Below are 19,246 nucleotides of genomic sequence, written 5' to 3' on the forward strand. Positions count from 1 at the left end.
CATACTCAGGAGGCGAACGGCAATAGTACGGGATTTGGCTAGGCTATATGTAAGTAAGATTTTCGCTTGCTATGAACCGGATATTTCACCTTTTTTGGCCATTATGAGGAAAGTCGAAAGTAATCACGAAACAAAAGGATGTATATGCATATAAAAGTATTTTTTATTTAAAGAACATTGCGTCTTCTGACTTGTCCCTTGTCACCTGGAGTGAAGGTTCGATATCGAGGATATCTTTCGCCAAGACCACCAATAGGCGCTAAGATAATGCAAATGCCAAGAGTATTCATTCAAAACAGGTTAGTACAAAAGTGAGGTACAATATCACATGATTGAATGCCAAGCCCATCTTGCTGGGTCGGGCCGTCCTTCTATCCGATTCACTTCTTCCATATTCCATCAAGTTGTCGAGTTCTGAGACGCGATTTTGACGTTCTAGCCTTTGCTAGTATTTTGATAATGGGTACTCATTACCCGGCTTCCACGTCCTTATATGGGACACAGCGCGGATTACCTGAGTGAATAATGTGCCATATATATTAGGAACCTTGACCTTCAAGTTTGGATATTCCAATGTTGTTGGATGTACTTGTTGTTTTTTGACTACATAACATGACTTTTTTTTTTTTTTTGATCACCCAGGCAACCTTGTCATTTCACCTTCAGCCCCTCTCTTGAGGCTTTTGTTCTGTTTAGCATGAACTGGAACATCTCTTCCCACTCATTTTTGTTTGCTTCAGCATTGAAGTAAACAACAGGTACAATTTCTTTCATAGTTGGTATTTTACTCTGCCAAAACTTTTAGATATCAGTGACTAGACGAATTCACTTCCGTCACATATTCATTTCGCCCAATGAGTTAATGATCTAACTCTAAGTTGAACCTTCTTCTGTGATCTTACTGCCTCTCTTCCACTTTTTCCCCCTCTTGTCGCCTTTCAATTGTTGCTCAGGTACTATAATGTGCCCCCTCTTATAGATTGTATTGCGCTCATCAAATCCTGCGCCGTTTATATCGCAGAGTTCCGACCCCTATCGGGCTATGTCCACCTTTTGGTACTGGGACTCGGCGTTCTAGTTATGTCACCCCTCACAAGCCCAAAGAGTTAAGTGACCTTATTTGTTTCTTTTACCTAGGCGGCTATCTAACGTAAGATAATCTTGAAGGTCAGCCACCAAGAACACCTAGCCCTCAACTTATCTCTGTTCTGACTTCTCCTCCCCGGCACCAATCAGGGGGTGCGCTCAAACTCAGAAAAAATAACCCAAGGAAATATGCCGCATGGAATGCGTTTAAAGTGATCAAACGAGTGCCGGAAGGCAGTAAAAAGAGTACCTCAAAAGACTCTTCGTTTTACAAGCGCGGCAAATCTACGAAAGTAAAAAGCAATCCCGTTAAAATACAAAAACAGACACCTCAACTAGCTCAACAGATAGTAGCTACCTCCACGAAGGTCAAAGGTGATTCGAGTAAATCTTCTTTCCAGAATCACCAGGCTGTGACAAAGGACCCAGATCCAGAGCTTGAGCACAACACCATGAAGTAAACGCGCTTCGATGTCAACATTATACGATGACCTTCCTACAGGAGATATATTTAGTTTTGGCAGGTTGGCTAGAAAATATCTGTACCGTCACAATCCAAGTAATACATACATAATGCATTGTATCCATTTAAAAAGGCGCGCCCTGCATGGATGAAGTGGCTCCATATACTAGAGGAACAGTGCAAACACACGCAAACTGCGGCTCAAAACGGGAAGTCAAACCACCTGACGTGGCGGCTCTAGGCAACCAGGCAACTTAGTTATGACTGCGCTTCAATAATATGGGGATAGAACGCAACGCTGGCTATCAACGGAGGAAGCGACTTGGCACGGGAAACTTGTTAAATACCATGCATCCTGTCGTGCGCCCTGCTTTCCCTTGTCGTCTATGTGCCTGTAGTGATCGTGTCATACTGCCCTGCGGCCCACACGAACCAAAGGCTTTGATGCATCGCGACTTGTCGATCCGTGCCGTTTTGGGATGCCGCCGACCAGGGGGGGCCAGGCGTCTTGGCGTGCGGGTCACAGGCAGTTCGCCGCAAGTCGAAAGGAGTCGAACACCTAAAAAATAGGGCTCAACGCCCTTGTGGGGGAGGGCTGGGTTGATGTGGGCAGAGTCAGGCAGCATGGTTTGAAGAACGAGCAATCTGGACCGTCCAGGGCACCCCTCAGCTGGCCAGGGATTCTGCGAAAGTTTACAACCAACGAACATGGGTGTGCACGTGTCTACTCCGCGTTGAACTCTGAAATATCTCCACTGAGAAAAGAAGGTATCAGTATTATTTGGGCCTAAGGCCCAGCTACTATTATACATACATACATAGAACTCAACTATTGGGTCAGCAGGGCGTGTCCCAATAGGATAATAAATACAGGTAGCGACATTGTTTGAACCACATGGTACTTAAAACCCGCGCTTCACTCATCCACTCACGTCATCTCTCCAAAGTTTATCTGCATATACTCTGAGGTGGTGTATAATCCCATCCAAAGAAAAAGGGGGCCCAACGTCAGGATATTCAAGATCAAAAAATGTTCTCTTTGCCCAACGGAGCGATCGGCTCCTCGGCGTGATTTGTAAAAACGCGACCTCAAGCGCCACGAAAAGCTGATCAACCAAATTACCGCTTTGTCTCTAAGCTTGGTGAAAATTGTTGATGTTTCTTTATCCTCCAATGGAGTGTTATATAAATCGAATTTGCGAATAGTCGGATGGGACCAGAAGAGCTTCAGATTGGTATTTTTGCACTTGCGAATCATTCTTCACAGCAAGGATTAAGCTCATCTAAGGGATCCATGGCGAGGTCTTACTTGACCGGGTTGAAGGTTCTCGCGAGGTTTTTTGTGAACCACGTCATTGTCGAACAACGTGCCACGAACGTAGGCGCCCTCTCGTTGCTTAGAGCCGCGGTTGTGTTGAATTACCTGGACACTGCGCGAGGAATCTTTGTTTGGCGTGGGAGCAATGAGCATTCCTGAGGCGTTGTTTTCTTCATTGTGAACAATCACTGCAGCCTGGGCCTTCTTGACATTTAATCCGTGCTGTAATGCGCGCATCAAGTCGGCAACGATGGCGAGAGATGGTGGAATGGCAATTTCTTGAACGGTTCCCATTTTCCTTGCCATCAATGAATAGGCTTTACCGTCGAAGCTGTAGATATACTGAGCCATTGTGGACACATGACGGGCACCACGGGGACAGAGTGCTTCTCCTTGTCTAATCGTAGCATATGGCCGAGCGCATTGCGAACAATTGACTGCATGATTGGCGAAGCGTTCCATAACGTGAAATTCATCATCACGTGGAGGGCCAATATTGCTGCCCTGGGAGGTTTTGCTCACTTGACAGACACTGGCAGGCTTGACTGTAGGAGAGAAAGCGGTGACAAAGGACGGCATCTTGATGAACAGACGAGGGTAATAGGGTTGATGGTATGGACAGCAACGCAGCGGACCACGAGTTCGTCTTGGTCGAAGATGGTACTCAAAACACGGCAGCCTGTTCCTTCGTGGTATAGTGCCGGAATCAATGATTGAGAAGGAGATATATATATGGATGGATATTGAACTTCGAGGTAGAGGGTATCGTCAATGGGGGATTGTGTTGTTGATGGAAGAAAAATAATTGTTGGGGAAGAGGGGCATGCTGCAGTATTTGTAGCCTGGCGGGCTCCATATCTGGAAACAGTCATCGTCTCCTCTCCTGCAGAGTCACTGAGGAATACAGGCGAGGAGTGTACGGAGCCGCCAGCCATTGGTGCGAGGCGCAGAGGAGAACTGGATGCCTAGCTGGTGGTATTGAAACACCCTGGCCATACGCCGCAGTACCGTCCGATCGCGTCCAAGGCAGTCGATTTGGTGGTGGTCTAGACAGTACGCGGTATGCATACGGTACAGCAGGCATGGTTAGCGGGAAGTAACGGCGTATTGGTACCGTATATCTTGGGCATGCGCCTCGCATCCACGCTAAACCTAAACAAGCGCCGACGACACGGGAGCGAAACTTCGATATTCTCCACGAACGTCCGCTAGCATGCCGTCAGTGGCGGCCGTTAACGACCTAAGCCTCCGTACCAGGCTATTTCGGGAGTGCGATGTTAAGGCTATCCTCCGAATCGGCCAAATGCTAGTCTTGCTGTTCTGTTCAAGAAACAAATCTGGGGGACACCAGCAGGTGGATGTATGTATGACTTGCATCCTCAGAAGGGCTTCCTGCCAACCGCCGGCCCAGCTAAGTCTTCATAGCTGCATGCACGTCGTTTTCACGGCCTCAATTGTCCAATAATGGCCGCAGAAGCACGAGCAAATGACCTCAGAAAAAGTCCCCGGGGAAACTCCGCAACACTGAAGAGCGGAAAGAGTCAGAGGCTGCACGGTAAAATGAGTCAACAGTCAAAACTGCCTTATGATTGGGTTAGACGCCAAAATAATACGCGAAACAAACTCAATGCAGTCGATCCCTTGTCGACCTGAAGTCGCTAAGCCAAGGCTGTGCCACCACCCGCTGTCGAAGCCACACTGAGGCTGATAGGAACTAGTTAACCCAGTCTTGCTGGGGCACAACACGGAGCAGAAGAAGGGTATAATCCGTCCGGCGTACAAAAAATCAAAGGCCGGGGATTCTGTGTGGCGTGCATGCGCTGCCGCATCCCGCCTGCGAGGCACAGGTGATCTCTCAGCTTGTCTGCAGTTTTGCAGAACGACCCGCGCTAAGCCATTTTGGGGTGACCCAACTCCACGACGTGCGTTCATCCCTATCTTAACCCCCAACCCTGCGACAAATACCCTAGATCTATTGCGTGCGTGTGAATTGAATTACGATCCTCTTTTATCATCTTTATCGATGCTAAACATGGGCCTTTGGAAGCCAGCTTGGATTTCATCTGGAATGCTCCTTCACGCTCTTTATCCTCCATGCCTTCTAGATCTTGTTTTCTAGGAGGATATTCACCTTTCTACATTTCTTCGCTTCCATTTCCTATGCCGACTACCTTTGAACAAATCTGCGTTGCCTAAAATGCCAGTTTTGCGGCTCCAAAAAACAGGAGACTGTGGATCGTTCGTCCCATGTAGCCTCAGGTTTTGGGTTCTACTTTTGCTGCCCCCCTTGTCACCTAACAGGGGCTAGGTTTGAGACTCAGCAGGTAGTGGCACGAACTACCCAACTGTTTTATTCAAACGACGCCCCTAACCTTGTTTGCTACGAGGTTGCCTAAAATTCTAGCGTCGTGCCTTGTTATTGGGTGAGTAGCATCAACTGATAGGCACTATTTTTTCTAGTTTCGTTTCTACGAAACAGTGGAGAGCAGGCTTCATGATCTATTCCGGTTTGTCAGCTATCAACTACCCCTGCTTATCAATGCTTTTACTGTCCCGTATTGTTCCGACACAGACTGGTTATGTCTGCCGTTGGTGGTGTTTTGCTTTTGCCTCTGTCTACTCTCCATCACCTACAAATGTTGATCCACAGTGCCTTCGGATCCTGCTCGTATTGGCTCACATGAGACTCCACGTAAGGCTGGACAAGGTCACGCCGTTGTGTACCCGCTAGTATACCGTTAAGTTACGGTATATATAAAGTCTCAGATTGCCACCATGATCCGGTTCATGACTTCCTTTGAAGACATAAGGGTCATCAGCTGGTTCAAATTTTATCAATATTTTCCTCCTTGCAACTTTACTGCTTACCCTTCTCGGATGTCACAACGATACCTTCAACAAAATATGAGCTTCAAATGCGTATTTGGATTATATGCATAGGGCTATCGTTGCACGCAATATTGTCTTTTTGCGAGTTTCATTATCATTAGCACGAATATCTAGTGTCAAATATATACATGCAAACAGTTCATGAGAAGGTCAAAATAGATTTTGGTGTCGAAGAATACTTCTACAAAACCAGGCTTAGAAACTCCCTTCCTCTCACTGCTGTAGAGACGTGCCATGGTAAGACATCGTCCCCTTGCGCATGGACAATGCCTTTTGTCCTAGCCAGAGTCGATAGGTCACGATACACGCGTAATATATCCTTCAATAGCATCTCAATAGGCAGACGAGCATTTGTAAATGCAACATTTAAACACAGTGATGCCTGCCCTGTTGTATCACTAGTACCACTACGGCGGATAAGATATCCGCTAGCAAGAGAGGGGTGGTAGCGAGTCAAAGAAGGAGAAATGTTAATTCGATGAGATAGTGTGATTGACCATGTGTCGTCAGACTTGTCGATGAGAAGCGTGTCGGAATTGGGGGCATCGGGTATCTGGGTGGTGGGTGTTTGGACTTGCTCGGAAGATGGGGGAGGTGTAGGTGCTGCGGCAGATGGGTCTGGCGAGGGCATGCTGAGATTCGGAGTTGAAACCGGAGTAAAAATGTTGGTAGTGAGTAATGGGGTAATCTGAAGAGGCGGTGGAGGGATCTTAAGGCGAAGGCATGGCTTAATGTTAATATTGAGAAGGGTCAACTCAATTTTGGTGAGTCTTGTTTGGTTATGCTGCTGAGCAAGCGATATCCAAGCTAAAAGATGAGAGAGTCAGTCAACTTATAAGTTGAATGCAATAAGGTAAAACAGTACCTTCTAATTCTTCTGGCTCAACTGGGTCATCCTTGACCATTATTACTCGCCAGAAGGAATGGGAATTGTTAATAATATCACGCGTGATATCCCATATATCGGCCCTGACTTCGGAAATGGGTCTCGAAACACTGGAGCCTTTTTGGCGTAAGCAGTAAGCCATTGTTAACTGACTTTTTCCAATATTGTCAGTCCACGAAACTGCAATCCAACGTTGGTCGGGGCTGTGTGAAAGCGCAACATGAATAGAATTCTTTTCAGCCAAGGGTGAGCCGGGATCTGCTGAAAGTTTGAAAGGGATGATTCTAGGTGTGGAATTCGCAAGCGTAAAAGGTGGTGCACAAGCTAGGCGATCGGCGGAGCGATTTTTGGGGGGACAGCGACCATAAACTTCGAATGCTAAGTGCAAATAATCCCGCGGAGGAGGCACCACAAGTGACGCTAAACAAGCAATAAATGAGAGTGGCACAATTTGTAGAACAATTTCGTTTAGTGCAATAGTTCGTTTGTCAAGATTGGACATATATTTTCGAAAGAGACAGACGAAAGCTGCGCAAATGTCAACGATCGCAGCCTCGTGGGAGAACGGATTCACAATATATACAACTATGTTGTTGCTACCGGGGGATATCGTTGAGATGCGGCTTCCTAGTAGTGAATTATTAGAACATGTACAATTCCAGGGCGTAGTATTATAATTTACCTAAATATTCGCATGTATGCCGCAGTCTATCCATAGCTGCATTATAATCTTGATTGATTTTGGAATCGAACTCCCACGAAATTAGTCCATTTGAATCGGGAGGAAGAGAATGCTGCCCAAGGCTAGCACTGGAATATGACGAGCCTAAACTCTCAAGAAACGCCTCTGCTCCCTTTTTTGCACTTTGAGGGTGAATACAGTATGAAATAATGTCTTTTTGTCCTTGCGTAGGCCCAAAACCGAACGGTTCCCAAAATAAAACAGCAGGAGGTAGAACATCAAGAAAATTTTTTCCTCGATGAATATGAATATGGGGAGGGTCTAATTTTGACATAGAGCCAAGGGTAATGTATCTAGGATCTTTGCGCGGTCCAGGGACCCAAGTATCTTCGTCAACTGCTGTGTAGCGTTTTAGATTAACTGTGCTAAACTCTCCATGCCAAGTGTCCTCGTCGGTAACGCTCAATGGAAGAATGTCGTCTTCGAAGTTGATATCACTGTCAACGTTTGTGCTGGAGGTATGACGAAGGCTGGATTGCGTAATTTGGTCAAGTACAAGTTGGGCAACTTGAATCAAGTCTTTTTTTTGAAGGAGCGTAGGAAGATACCTACACGTCACTGGAAATAGGCCATCAAATGACCAATCGGTGCCTCGAAAAACAAGGTTACGCAGCAGTAAAAGCGTGTTTGCATCCATTCCTGTTCTGGATGCTCCAGTGTTGGTACTTGAATTATCTAAAGGTGACGGAAAGTCCTTATCTTGAAAAACTTGCCCATTGTCTTTTCTATCTAAGAAAAGGCGAAAGGAAGGGCTGATATTGTCTGAGGATAGGGGGGTGTTACCAAATTCATTTTCGTCTTCGCTAGATTCCGTTGTGGAGGGAGAAGGAGGCCGAACGCCAGATACAGATTCTGCCGTGGAGCCATGAACATGCGGTGTCTTGGTTCGTAATTCCGGAATACCGAGCGTTGGGATCTCAGATACGTGTAATTTGGTAGTATCGTTGGCTTTTGGACTATCACTACTAGCCACGAACCAAAATTTTCCATTTATTCCATATTTCTCATCTGAGGCCAGTAAATCCTTTCTGAAAAGAATGGGGCCATAGTCGCGTCCAGCTTTCCTTGTATTTTTAATACTTGCGGATCGATGCTCTATGGTAGGAGACGAGAAATGATTGTCAGAAAATAATATCTCTTTTATATGTAGCGGGCTGAGGGTGGGGAGCGAGTCTTCGTATCCTAACACACTGTCGCCACGACGGTCAGCCGAAGGTTCCACTTCTGAAAACATCGGTGAAGGATGCAGCGAATCTGGGTGATGTTGGGGAATTTCCAGCCGGGCGGATTCCGCTCTTTGGTCCCCAATAGGACCTGTTTCGGCTTCGATATCAATTCCTGCTAAAGGCTTGATGTTGTCGACCTTCAGGGCCTCTCGAGAATCCTGGTGTGCATCATCGCTTTTTTCTATATCCATATCACTTAAATCTGGCTCGTCGAAGAAATTGAAATCTGCCTCAGTAATTTCCTTCGCTTCAAAGTTATCAAGTTCGTCAAAAAGACCCTCATCTGCTGCGGTATCATACATTCCCGAGCCAATTTCCATAGTGGATGCTGTTTCACAAACACCGGGTAAAGGTGCAGATGCGGCAAGTCGACCAGTATTAGACAGACCGGGGCTCATAGTACTGGATTCATTTTGATCGCGATTGTGACTCACAGCCGGTACTCCAAGGATGCTCAGGCCATCGTATGCAGGTCCTTGATTACTTCCACTGGTTCCGTCGGGTGGAGTAGGGTATACAGCACCAGAAGATAATTCAGGGAGATTTATTTTTCGTGCTAGGCTTGTTGATAAGTCAGAGCTGTTAGATGGAGTTGCTGTCATTCCAAGGGGCGGGGCATCCGACATCTGTGTTTCTCGAACAGCTTTTTTACTTTCTAAGGTTTCCTCTGAGGTTGCAATCTTGAACCACTTTTCAGCAAAGTGTAAAGGGTCCATTGTTCTACCTTGTAAGTATTCAATGCTCCTTGGAGGATTTTGAGGCTGTTTTGCCAGGCGTTTGAAACACAGGCGAGCGGGCCAAAGAAACTTTTGATATGTAGCAACCTTTCTAATTTTTCTTTCACCTTCATACAATTGCGCACCCAGTGAATTTAATGTTTCTACTTCAATCCATTTCTCTGTCTCTGGGTCCTCTGAGCAGAGTGCAAGTTTGTGAAGCCAGAGACAAACATATGTCTTCCATTCTCTAGGATACACTGAGAGACCTCTTAGTTTAGACCCAGAAGTGCAGTTATCACTAGATGGCGCGCACTGGGAAGCACTTGAAATGCTTGTGTCAAGGCCGACAAATCGACAGGCAAGGCCTGTTGGTGCTAACCATATTGTTTCATGCAACGATATGTTATTCTCAGCTTTCAATTTCAAATATGGGAGCAATTGCTGCAATCCATCCTGTGAAGCAGTACGCCAGGAGAGAATTAAAGTTTTGAAACTCAATTCAATACTAAGGGTTGAGAGTAGTGATGTACATCCTAAAGGGAGATGATCTGTGTGGTCATGCTTAGTAGATAATTTAGTTGATTTTTTTGTTGTAAAAATCGATCTTTTTCCAAGCGGTATTGCTCCATGGACTTGTGTTGCGCGAAGTGAAAGCAGCCCGGCGATGGCAGTCGTCAATGCTTTATAGAAGGCTGAAGAAGATACTGCTTCCCGATTGATAGGATAATTCGCTTTGGCATTCGCTAGTGTCTGTTGAATTAAAGGGGAGAAAATACCACCATGAGGTTCTGTCACAAGTCGTTTCATGAGATAAGCCAATGGTGTAAAGTCTGTATGGAGTTCTGTTTATTCACATAAGCACTCTATAGCGGCAAAATGGGCTCGAGAGACTATAACATACGTTTAAACGAGATTCCATTGATTTGAAGAGAGTTAATTGAGCGGTCATTTTCCACGGTGGAAAATCGCAGGAGCTTATCGAATTCGCCATCGTGAGAAAAGATCCAGAAAGCTTCCTTGCCAGTAACAGTTTCCACAAGGCAGCCTCGATTTCGTAATTCAAGCACTACGAATTCAAGTTCATTCACAAAAGTTGAGTTAGGTATGCCTAGCCGTTCTGCTTCCGAGGATGATGCTTGGCGGGTGTCAACGGCGTATATTCTCCAATGTATGGTAGAATATACATCCTAGACATGCTGTTAGACCTTAGGTAGATACTAGTAACAAACAAAATCCAACGTACAGTCATCCGAAAATTAGTTACCGCTGCTGTTGGGAACTCCATCATGTCTTAAGTTTGTGTCCCAATCAGTGGTCGCCATGGAAAACAGTTTGCAAAGAGATAGGCGCGGCATGAAATGACAAATATTCATTTCCGAAAGCAATCAAGCACCTTCTGTGCCTATCCTGAAAAATCGGAGTCTTTCTGATGCCAAAGGGTATCATAGAAGGTGTGCATGGTCAGAAGCGACAGGTCGCAGATTACTAAGGCCCAATCAAGATGTCGACTAGTAAAATAGAAACAGTCAATAATGCATCGATATTTAATAAAAAGAAACAATGCTTCCAAAATGATTGCAGTCGGGTATCTTGGTCGTGAGATGGAATAGAAGTTGATATCCGACAATCGAAGCAACTGGAGGTTGCGGCCCAAGCATCTTGGCTTAACACCATTCCGAATAAAGCCTAGCGCAAAGCTTATAGCGGCTCCATTTGTCTTGGCACCACCTGGTTTATTTTTCATCTTTCGTGGAGTGCACGGCTGCTGGGGGAGCAACTTTTTTGCACGGCGGAGATGTCAAGGCTTCGAGATGAAGCTCACTAACCAGTCGTCTGTTCCGGTCTATACGATATCTGGCTCCTCATCTGCCCGCCCCCTTCCTGAATGGCTTGCCCGCAAGCGGAAACGGAGCTTGAAAGCCGATCCTGAGTATGCGAACAGGGTGGAATTATTACAAGATTTCGAGTTTGAGGAAGCCAGCCAATGCATTCGAGTTAGTGATGATGGACAATGGGTAATGAGCACTGGTGCGCTTTTTTTGACCCTCACTCGTAAATAGAAGCAGAAATCTAATATTCAGGGATCACAGGCACATATAAACCCCAGATTCACACACACTATCTGCCGCACCTGTCTCTCTCGTGGGCGCGCCACACTATCTCCCTAAACACCACCTTTCAGCTTCTTTCCACTGATTATTCAAAATCATTGCATCTACAGGCTGATCGCTCGTTGGAGTTTCACACACCGCAAGGATGTCATTACACCATGCGCCTTCCTAGATATGGCCGCGATCTATTATACGATAAACAGTCCGCTGAAGCCCTTGTTCCTTCCGTTGGAGTCAACCAAGGTGGGATGGGTGAGGTTTATCGGTTAAATTTAGAACAAGGGAGGTATATGCGCAGTTACGAAATTGATGTTGGCGGGGATGATTTTACTTCTACGGGCGGCGGTGCTCTGCAGGGTGGCATTAACACCGGAAGCGTGAACACCGGAGCTATTGCTGAAGAAAGCCATAACTTACTTGCATTTGGAACATCCCAAGGCACAGTGGAGCTGTGGGATTCGAGAGCAAAGGGACGAGCTGGAATACTCTTGCCTCCAGAATCGGATTCGCGAGAGGAGAGATCTGAGATCACTGCTCTACAATTTCATCGCTCTGGATTGACCCTCGCCACTGGCTCCTCTCAGGGGCTTATCCATCTCTACGATCTCCGTTCTCCCGTTCCTCTCTTGAAAAAGGACCAGGGATACGGCTATCCCATCCACACCTTGGATTTCCTCACACCTTCTACTGGAACCCGGCAGCAGACAACAGACCCAAAGATTCTCTCCTCAGATAAGCGAATCATTAAAATCTGGGATGCCAGGGATGGGACACCGTGGACGTCTGTCGAGCCGGCAGTGGATATCAATAGCGTTGCTTGGTGTAAAGACAGCGGAATGATATTAACGGCAAATGAAGGAAGACAGCAACATGCTTTCTTTATTCCGCAACTAGGCCCTGCACCAAAATGGTGCGCATTTCTGGATAATCTTGTCGAAGAAATGGCCGAAGATCCTAATGACCCACATGCGTTCAACTCTGGCCAGGCTGGCTCTGTATACGATAATTTCAAGTTTTTAACAATACCCCAACTACGAGTTCTCAACTTGGACCATCTCATTGGAAGAACGTCATTATTGCGACCATATATGCATGGCTATTTTGTCGCGCAACGTTTGTATGAAGAAGCACGTCTGATAACGAATCCATTCGTCTGGGAGGAAGAACGCGCGAAACGAATCAAAGAGAAAATCGATAAGGAGAGAGAGAGTCGGATTCGTGGAAAGAAGAAGGTCGCCGTGAAGGTCAATAAAAAGCTAGCAGAAAAACTCTTGGAGAAGGAAGAAAGGCAAGAGAAGCGCCATGCACAGCGATTGCTGGCGCAAGGCGGCGAGCAAACAGCCGATGAAACTGAAACTACTAAACAAAGCTTACTCCATGATCCTCGCTTCGCCAAACTATTCGAGGACGAAGAATTCGCTGTGGACGAGACATCAAGAGAATTCCAGGCTCTGAACCCAAGTAGCGTACCTAATACCACGGAAAAGCGGGAGAGAGGGTTAACAGCTGTCGAGGAAGATGCCATCGACGAAGTCCCCGGCTCAAGCACGGAGGAGTCATCCAGTGAAGACGAGAGACCCGCCAAGGCGAAATCATCCAAATCTATATCCACAGCTTCATACAAACGAACAAAACGTCGACCCCAGCAGCCACAAATGGAAATCTCCTCGAGTTCTCGAACGGCAAAAGCTCGCGACCGCTCGTTTGCTTCGCGAGTCCAGAAGAGCAGAGTCAGGGAGCGCCCAACCGCCATGCGCTCCGCAGTCGGTGACAAAACGGTCACGTTTGCACCACAAAGCAAGTCTCGACCTAAGCCAGCATTCGATTCTCGTGAGAACCAGTCGCATCGGCCCGCCAAGGACCGTCGGAGTGCTTCAGGGAATACCTTCAGGGGCATGTGATGAGCAAGGTTGTTTGCGTCCCCCATGCTACTGGCCTAGTATGATATATGGTAGGGATAAAATTAAGAACGCCCCACCGCCTAGCTTTCGACTCATGTCATGATTGTTGGCTCTTGCGGCGTTTTAAGGCTAAGGCCTGTCGCTGCGACGAGGAGGTATGCCGACATCACATCGAGCGAATAGCAGTGTGAATTTAGCTTCCAAGTTATGGCTGCTCCAACAATGTATGGAAACTAGTCAGCTAACCTTTTCAGACGTCGTTCCGTCCTTATATCCATGGATGTGGGTTGAAAATGAACGGACTGGCAATGACGCTCTACTGTTAAATAGTTGGATATACGGAGAGTTGAAGTTGGTTATTATATGGTATTTGTGTGCTAAAAATATATGTGTACAAATAGCGGTCCTTGAGTGGAGACTTAGATAGGGAAATCGGGCAAATGGTTTTCTTGTCTATATCAGTCCAGATCTTGGTAAACTGGTGGCATTACCGTTGATCATGCAGTTTTGTTTTGTTCCACGGGATTTTCATCATTCAAGTCAATGTCAAAAGCCCTCAGTGATCTTTCAATAAAAGTTTTCGAGTCATTCAAGTGGGGGAAGGGCTCATCGGGGACGGGGACCCCAAGGAACTCGCAAAGCGGGCGCCATCCTTCCTTAATATTGTACTCAAGACGGTTTTCTTCTGGGACGAGACTTCGTACCATGGCGTAGTGCTCGCGATGGAGTTCTTCTCCCGCTTCGTAAAACTTGTCACCGAACATATTCTTCCAGATCAACCCGGACATCTCGAAACAAGTATGCTGCCTTGGGTCCTTGAAAGAGCTTGGGTCTTTTAAAACAGCGCGAGCAGTGACCGGTGCAACAGTTGCATTCATCGACCTGGCTGGCAATCAGCAGCTGGGGGACAACAGCTACCCTAAGACATACCTATACCAACCCTCAAAATCCCTGATGTTGACAATGACTTTTGCTTCTGGGTATGCTTTCACAAGCTCTGGAATAAATAGAGCAGGCGGAACATCACACACAGCCTGTAGAGAGCCAGCGGTTATGAGATACCGTGCCATGCCAAACATGAGGTAGGTATGTATATACCTGACAATGGCCGAGGAGCTGATCCCATTGCTCCTTTTCAAATGTTCCCACTCCGTCAAACTTGGCCCTGATTGCATCAATCCACATATGGGCATCTGGGGGATTTTCGAATAAAACAGAGATCATATGGTATGTGTGGTCGAAGCCAAGGCGGGTTAACGCCTCGCGGAGAGCTATGTAAGAAGGTTGGCTAGTTAGTTAAGGGGCAACTAGCCAGTAAACAGTCAACAACAACATGGAGGTCACTGGACAGCTGTCACACACAGGCTGTTCCGCTTCTTGGAAGTCCAGCACAGATCACCCGCATGGGAACTACCCGTTTGCAGGTTCGACGATCGATGTTGGTGCTTTTGGGATCTTCCATGGTTGGTTGGTGGGCGCAAAGGCTGCTTGTAGGGTGGAAAGATTCAAAGGCGCTTTGGATGCGTAACTAAGAAAGCACAATGAAGTCCTTGTTTGATGAACTGCTGTGGGCTGGGATTAAGCAAGAAACAAGCACAGAGAGAGGGCCTCTGGTGAGGTACTTATAGGGTGTCTGCTGACAAGAAGCACCATCAACACGGCAGTAAGCAGAGAGGCAGCCAGCAAACCCCTCTCGTCCCTTATCGCCGATGCTGGGGCTGACGGGAGGACGGCACCGGATATATGCCAGCCGATGCCAGTTCGGAACGTGGAACGTGAGAAGCACCAGCGCCGGACTTTATGCATACGGACCTGCAATCTTCTCGGCTGTACGAGGATGAGCAGAGCATTATTGTGACCAGGGGTGACCAGCTCGGAGATAGAGGCGCCAGAAGCGGAAACAGGGTGTTCGACAGCGAGGAGCCCGCCAGTCGCGTTTCTTCGTCTGTCCGATTGTTTCGAGTCGATGGCGGCTGAAGCTGAAGCTGAAGGATACGACGGGCCGGTGAGCCAGGCCCGCAACGCAACCGCTGATGGTGTAGTTGGATATCACGTTCGGCTGTAAAGGGTTTCTTCTGCTACCGAAAGGTCGCCGGCTCGATTCCGGCTCAGCGGAGTTCTTCAATGACTTTTTTTCTTTTCTGTCTACCCTGCACCGCGTATGCTGTTGGTGCAGCGTGTTGCTGGTTGATTTTTTTTCTCGGCGCCCACTGAGAGGTTTAGCCCAGTTAAATGAACTAACCACTACTTACTCCATAGTTACACACAGAATCTTCAGGATAGAGGACGATGCAACTGTTACTCCGAGAATTTGCCTAGTTCTCGATTGACATCGTCAGAGAGCATTTCGAAATACTGCCCGGTGGCATTGGCTGGTCTTCGCTCAACACTGCCCCGCACTCCCATTAAAATACTCATATGCCTACCCCTACTGCTACGCATATGTTACAATGACAAGTGCGGTTCCAAACAGGTTATCTGAAAGCTCTGAAATGCCTCGTTTATTTGGCTTGTTCAATGCTCAGTATCGGCGCTAACTCTAAGACTCTCTTGAACAACTTCAAGATCAATAAAAAAATGCCGGCGTGAGACGGACAGCGGAAACGTATAACCAATCCCCACACAAAACCGGAGTGCTGACAGCCTTGTTTTGTCACTGAGTCCTCCGAAATTAGTAACGGGCGTAAAACTGGTGACCAATCTTGTCGACCTAGGCCGGCCAGACCGCCTGGTGTCTCCCGCTTACCGGATCTTTCAACATCCTCGCAGGCCCCCATACATCGATTTACAGGATTTATATTAGTCTCAGTATGGAGGGCTTATCTAACGGATCTCGGGGCTGCCCTACCGTTTCCCCGCTTAAACCGGTTCCAACCGTACACATGAAAGCAATTGATTATCTGGCATTCAATTGACTGGAACCATGGCAGACCAAAAGCTAAGAGGCTTCTGTTTATTATACGTCATACTTGACAACTTGGGTTTGTGCGATGGGAATTTTGGTGAATAAACTCCTAGCAACCATATGCCGCTAGTCCCAGATATCAATCATGGTTTCACTAGATGGCGCAAGAGCGATGCAGGAGAATAAGAAGCTTTTTAAGACAAGAAATCAAATCCACTTTCTAGAGTGCTGAACATTGATATAGCCAACTAGCTATGTAAGAGCTGCAGTTTAAAGGACAACTCCGTCATCGAAAGGATTCGAACTCGCTCAATAAGTCGTACGTGTGGAACAGACCAAGATTCTGGTCACGTCTCTAGTCGACTGGCTAGCAGGTCTGACAGTACCTACAAAACACATTTTCTGCCCAGGACTTTCCAATTATTTGGCTGAGTCAAACATTTTCGGTGCCGTGGAGTTCCTCACTCCCAATGGTCCAATTTTTTTTGTACGGTGTAGCCTGTCTTGACAGCTGTTTCCATGCATGAGTTCAGAGTTGATTGAGTAGGCTCCGTGAAATCACAGAATTTGACTGGTAGGTCGGAGTCGAGAAGAACGTTGCAGCTATTGTCTGCCATAATAATGCAGCGACCATGAAAGTATGACGAGATGTCGGCCATTTGATAAAATCCTGAGATCTGATGAATGCTCCGATGGCCGATTTTGACTCATTTCCATCTGAAGATGCCAGGTGGCTCCATTAGGCCAACCAAGTAACCAACCGAAAAACACCATCATAGCCTTCTAGTCGTAAATAGATCCTTGGAGCAATTCAATATTTGCTTAGACTTTTCTTCACCACTTTTGCTTCGCCTGAGAAGGAGTTTGGCAGCAACCTGCTCTTGGAGGGTTAGTTAGTTAACTAACGACTACACCCATTTTCCAGATGCCTAAGATTTGTCCCGGCGGTTGAAGACGATGGAAGATACAGCATATAAAGATATCAACATGTGCGACTTAGCACCCCCTTTGTATTGAATGGCATTTGGCGCTCCTGAACAAAGAGTTTCAAGCTACGGCTCTAGTTCCTCCCACCTCCAGTCCCCAAGTCCCGGTTGTATTTGCCCCTTCAAGCCATCAAACCCTGGGCATTGGTTACCCCTCATGTAGCGACGGCTCTGCACAGCACTCAACAGCCCTGCTTGAGGATGAAGACCCGGCATTCCTGGATAACACAGAAAAGGACACCTTACTGAGATCCAACTATGGCCGCCAATAGCGTTGAACGATTCTACCTGCAGCCAACCGCATATTCGCCCAATAGCCGCTTGCCGATCCTGCTCTATCGAGCCGTGCTCCCGCAGCCGTATACGGAGCAGTCAACGTCCGAATTCCTGCAGGCTAATGACTGGGAGAAGAATGTAAGTCTGCTCTGTTCCACGGGATATTGGTCATCAAATGAGATGGTTATGTTCTGACCCAGATCTCTCAATGCCTACTAAAGGGAACATGGGGGGCAATTTCAGTGCACCACTACCATCCAAATGTCCATGAATGCTATGGTCAGTTTCCATTCCTTATTTTATCATTTTCATCTCAAAAAAAAAAACCCCTAAAAACATCCTGGCCTAGGAATTTTCCAAGGCTCATCAACCTTGATTCTTGGCCGTGGAAAGCTCGACGAGAAAGGGGGAATATATCTTCCCGTCTACGCCGGAGACGTCCTTGTGCTGCCTGCTGGCACCACCCACTGCTCTCTAAATAGCGAGAGCGATTATAAATACATTGCTGTCTACCCAAAGGTAAACAGAATTTGCTCCTTGTTATTTCCCCTCTTCGATTCCCTTCTCTTGACATAATTACACACCAGGGCGCGCCACACTGGCGGAGTGAGTACGGCGAAACTCATACCGATATGAAAGCCATGATTCAAGCCATTTCAACGGTGGCGATGCCCACCCAAGACCCAGTCTATGGCAAAGACGGCCCTCTCGTCCAACTATGGAGCCGCGAGTTGTAGGCTGGCGGAAGGGACAGGGGGTCCTGAAATGCAGGGACGCTTTGGCGGATGTATGCAGTTGATGTTCCAGGTCGTTCTCCATTGTGGGTATTTGATATAGTTATATTGAGCCACACAGGCAAAGGCCAACGAATATTAGCAAAACTAGATACCATTGATATTATGGCTAATACTATTGCAAATTTCGTTAACCATCATCCCACGGGCGCCACGACCAATACGTCTTGTATGGCGAAAACAATGCGAAAGCTCCCAGGACATTTCACTTCCCAGCCCGACTCCCTGAGCCAAGTATTGAGTACATATTTCCTTTTTCTCTTTTGTTCAAAACAAACTCAAGATATTGGTCTATTGCCGTCCAAATCAGTATATGATGTAAAACACCAACCTTAAACACCAAATAGAAAATAACAATGAAAGGATGAAAGCAATGCTCAAAATGAGTTTCGCATTAGACAACAGGCAATCAAAGTGGAAAAATAAGCACAGCCAACAGACACCGTAGACTACCGGTAAAAAAGGAGCCAATGCTGGGAAAGCGCAAGTAACATCTTTGCCTCACAACGAGCTTGAATATGAAAAGAAAAGAAAAAGTCAAACGAAGAAATAAAAGACAATTTTAAACCAAGCATATTGCTGTATATCTGATAAGTATGCAGGTCCCTGAGGAAGGACCTATACGTAATGGGGTTCCGTATAGCCCCAGGAAATACCAAAAGAAAACAGAATCCAACGATTCCAAAATTGAAAAACAAGATAATGGGTTCGTAAGCTGTTCCCAGAAAAGCGTAGAACAAGACTAAGGTAGCTGTAGACCCCTACTTGAACTAAGTAAGGTCTGCAAGGGAAAGTAAAAGTGGTGGCAGGCGAATTACATAATCTCGCACAATTCACAACTTCCTTCTGGCATATTGGTTTTGAGCGTTCAACTGCGACCAGTCCATCGCATCTGATAACTTGAATCGGTCCATGCACCTGGAATTGCGACTTTCTTGGTCTTT

The 19,246-nt window shown here is 46.7% G+C and overlaps 5 protein-coding genes and 1 non-coding gene across 6 annotated transcripts; 3 read left to right on the forward strand and 3 right to left on the reverse strand.

Annotated features, from left to right (window-relative positions):
* Positions 1–854: 854 nt before the first annotated feature.
* Positions 855–1,547, forward strand: LOZ57_005627 (uncharacterized protein; the record flags this gene model as incomplete). Its single annotated transcript, XM_049254655.1, has 2 exons — positions 855–858; positions 1,168–1,547. 2 exons carry the CDS (start codon positions 855–857, stop codon positions 1,545–1,547), a joined length of 384 nt encoding a protein of 127 aa, XP_049106338.1.
* Positions 1,548–2,828: 1,281 nt separating this feature from the next.
* On the reverse strand, positions 2,829–3,446 carry LOZ57_005628 (uncharacterized protein; the record flags this gene model as incomplete). The annotated part of the gene is made up of 1 exon (XM_049254656.1): positions 2,829–3,446. One exon carries the CDS (start codon positions 3,444–3,446, stop codon positions 2,829–2,831), a length of 618 nt encoding a protein of 205 aa, XP_049106339.1.
* Positions 3,447–5,937: 2,491 nt separating this feature from the next.
* Positions 5,938–10,614, reverse strand: LOZ57_005629 (uncharacterized protein; the record flags this gene model as incomplete). Its single annotated transcript, XM_049254657.1, has 5 exons — positions 5,938–6,563; positions 6,622–7,269; positions 7,325–10,171; positions 10,231–10,516; positions 10,573–10,614. The coding sequence occupies 5 exons, from the start codon at positions 10,612–10,614 to the stop codon at positions 5,938–5,940; spliced, it is 4,449 nt and encodes a 1,482-aa protein (XP_049106340.1).
* A 526-nt stretch (positions 10,615–11,140) lies between these two features.
* On the forward strand, positions 11,141–13,341 carry ENP2 (Small ribosomal subunit biogenesis; the record flags this gene model as incomplete). Its single annotated transcript, XM_049254658.1, has 2 exons — positions 11,141–11,357; positions 11,411–13,341. 2 exons carry the CDS (start codon positions 11,141–11,143, stop codon positions 13,339–13,341), a joined length of 2,148 nt encoding a protein of 715 aa, XP_049106341.1.
* A 497-nt stretch (positions 13,342–13,838) lies between these two features.
* On the reverse strand, positions 13,839–14,803 carry LOZ57_005631 (uncharacterized protein; the record flags this gene model as incomplete). The annotated part of the gene is made up of 4 exons (XM_049254659.1): positions 13,839–14,223; positions 14,272–14,375; positions 14,440–14,612; positions 14,704–14,803. The coding sequence occupies 4 exons, from the start codon at positions 14,801–14,803 to the stop codon at positions 13,839–13,841; spliced, it is 762 nt and encodes a 253-aa protein (XP_049106342.1).
* A 565-nt stretch (positions 14,804–15,368) lies between these two features.
* LOZ57_005632 lies at positions 15,369–15,457 on the forward strand. Its single transcript has one exon. It is a non-coding gene; the product is annotated as a tRNA-Tyr (tRNA).
* The last annotated feature ends 3,789 nt before the right edge of the window (positions 15,458–19,246 follow it).

The sequence above is a fragment of the Ophidiomyces ophidiicola genome (assembly GCF_022830035.1).
Source record: "Ophidiomyces ophidiicola strain CBS 122913 chromosome Unknown scaffold_30, whole genome shotgun sequence".
Taxonomy (NCBI): domain Eukaryota; kingdom Fungi; phylum Ascomycota; class Eurotiomycetes; order Onygenales; family Onygenaceae; genus Ophidiomyces; species Ophidiomyces ophidiicola.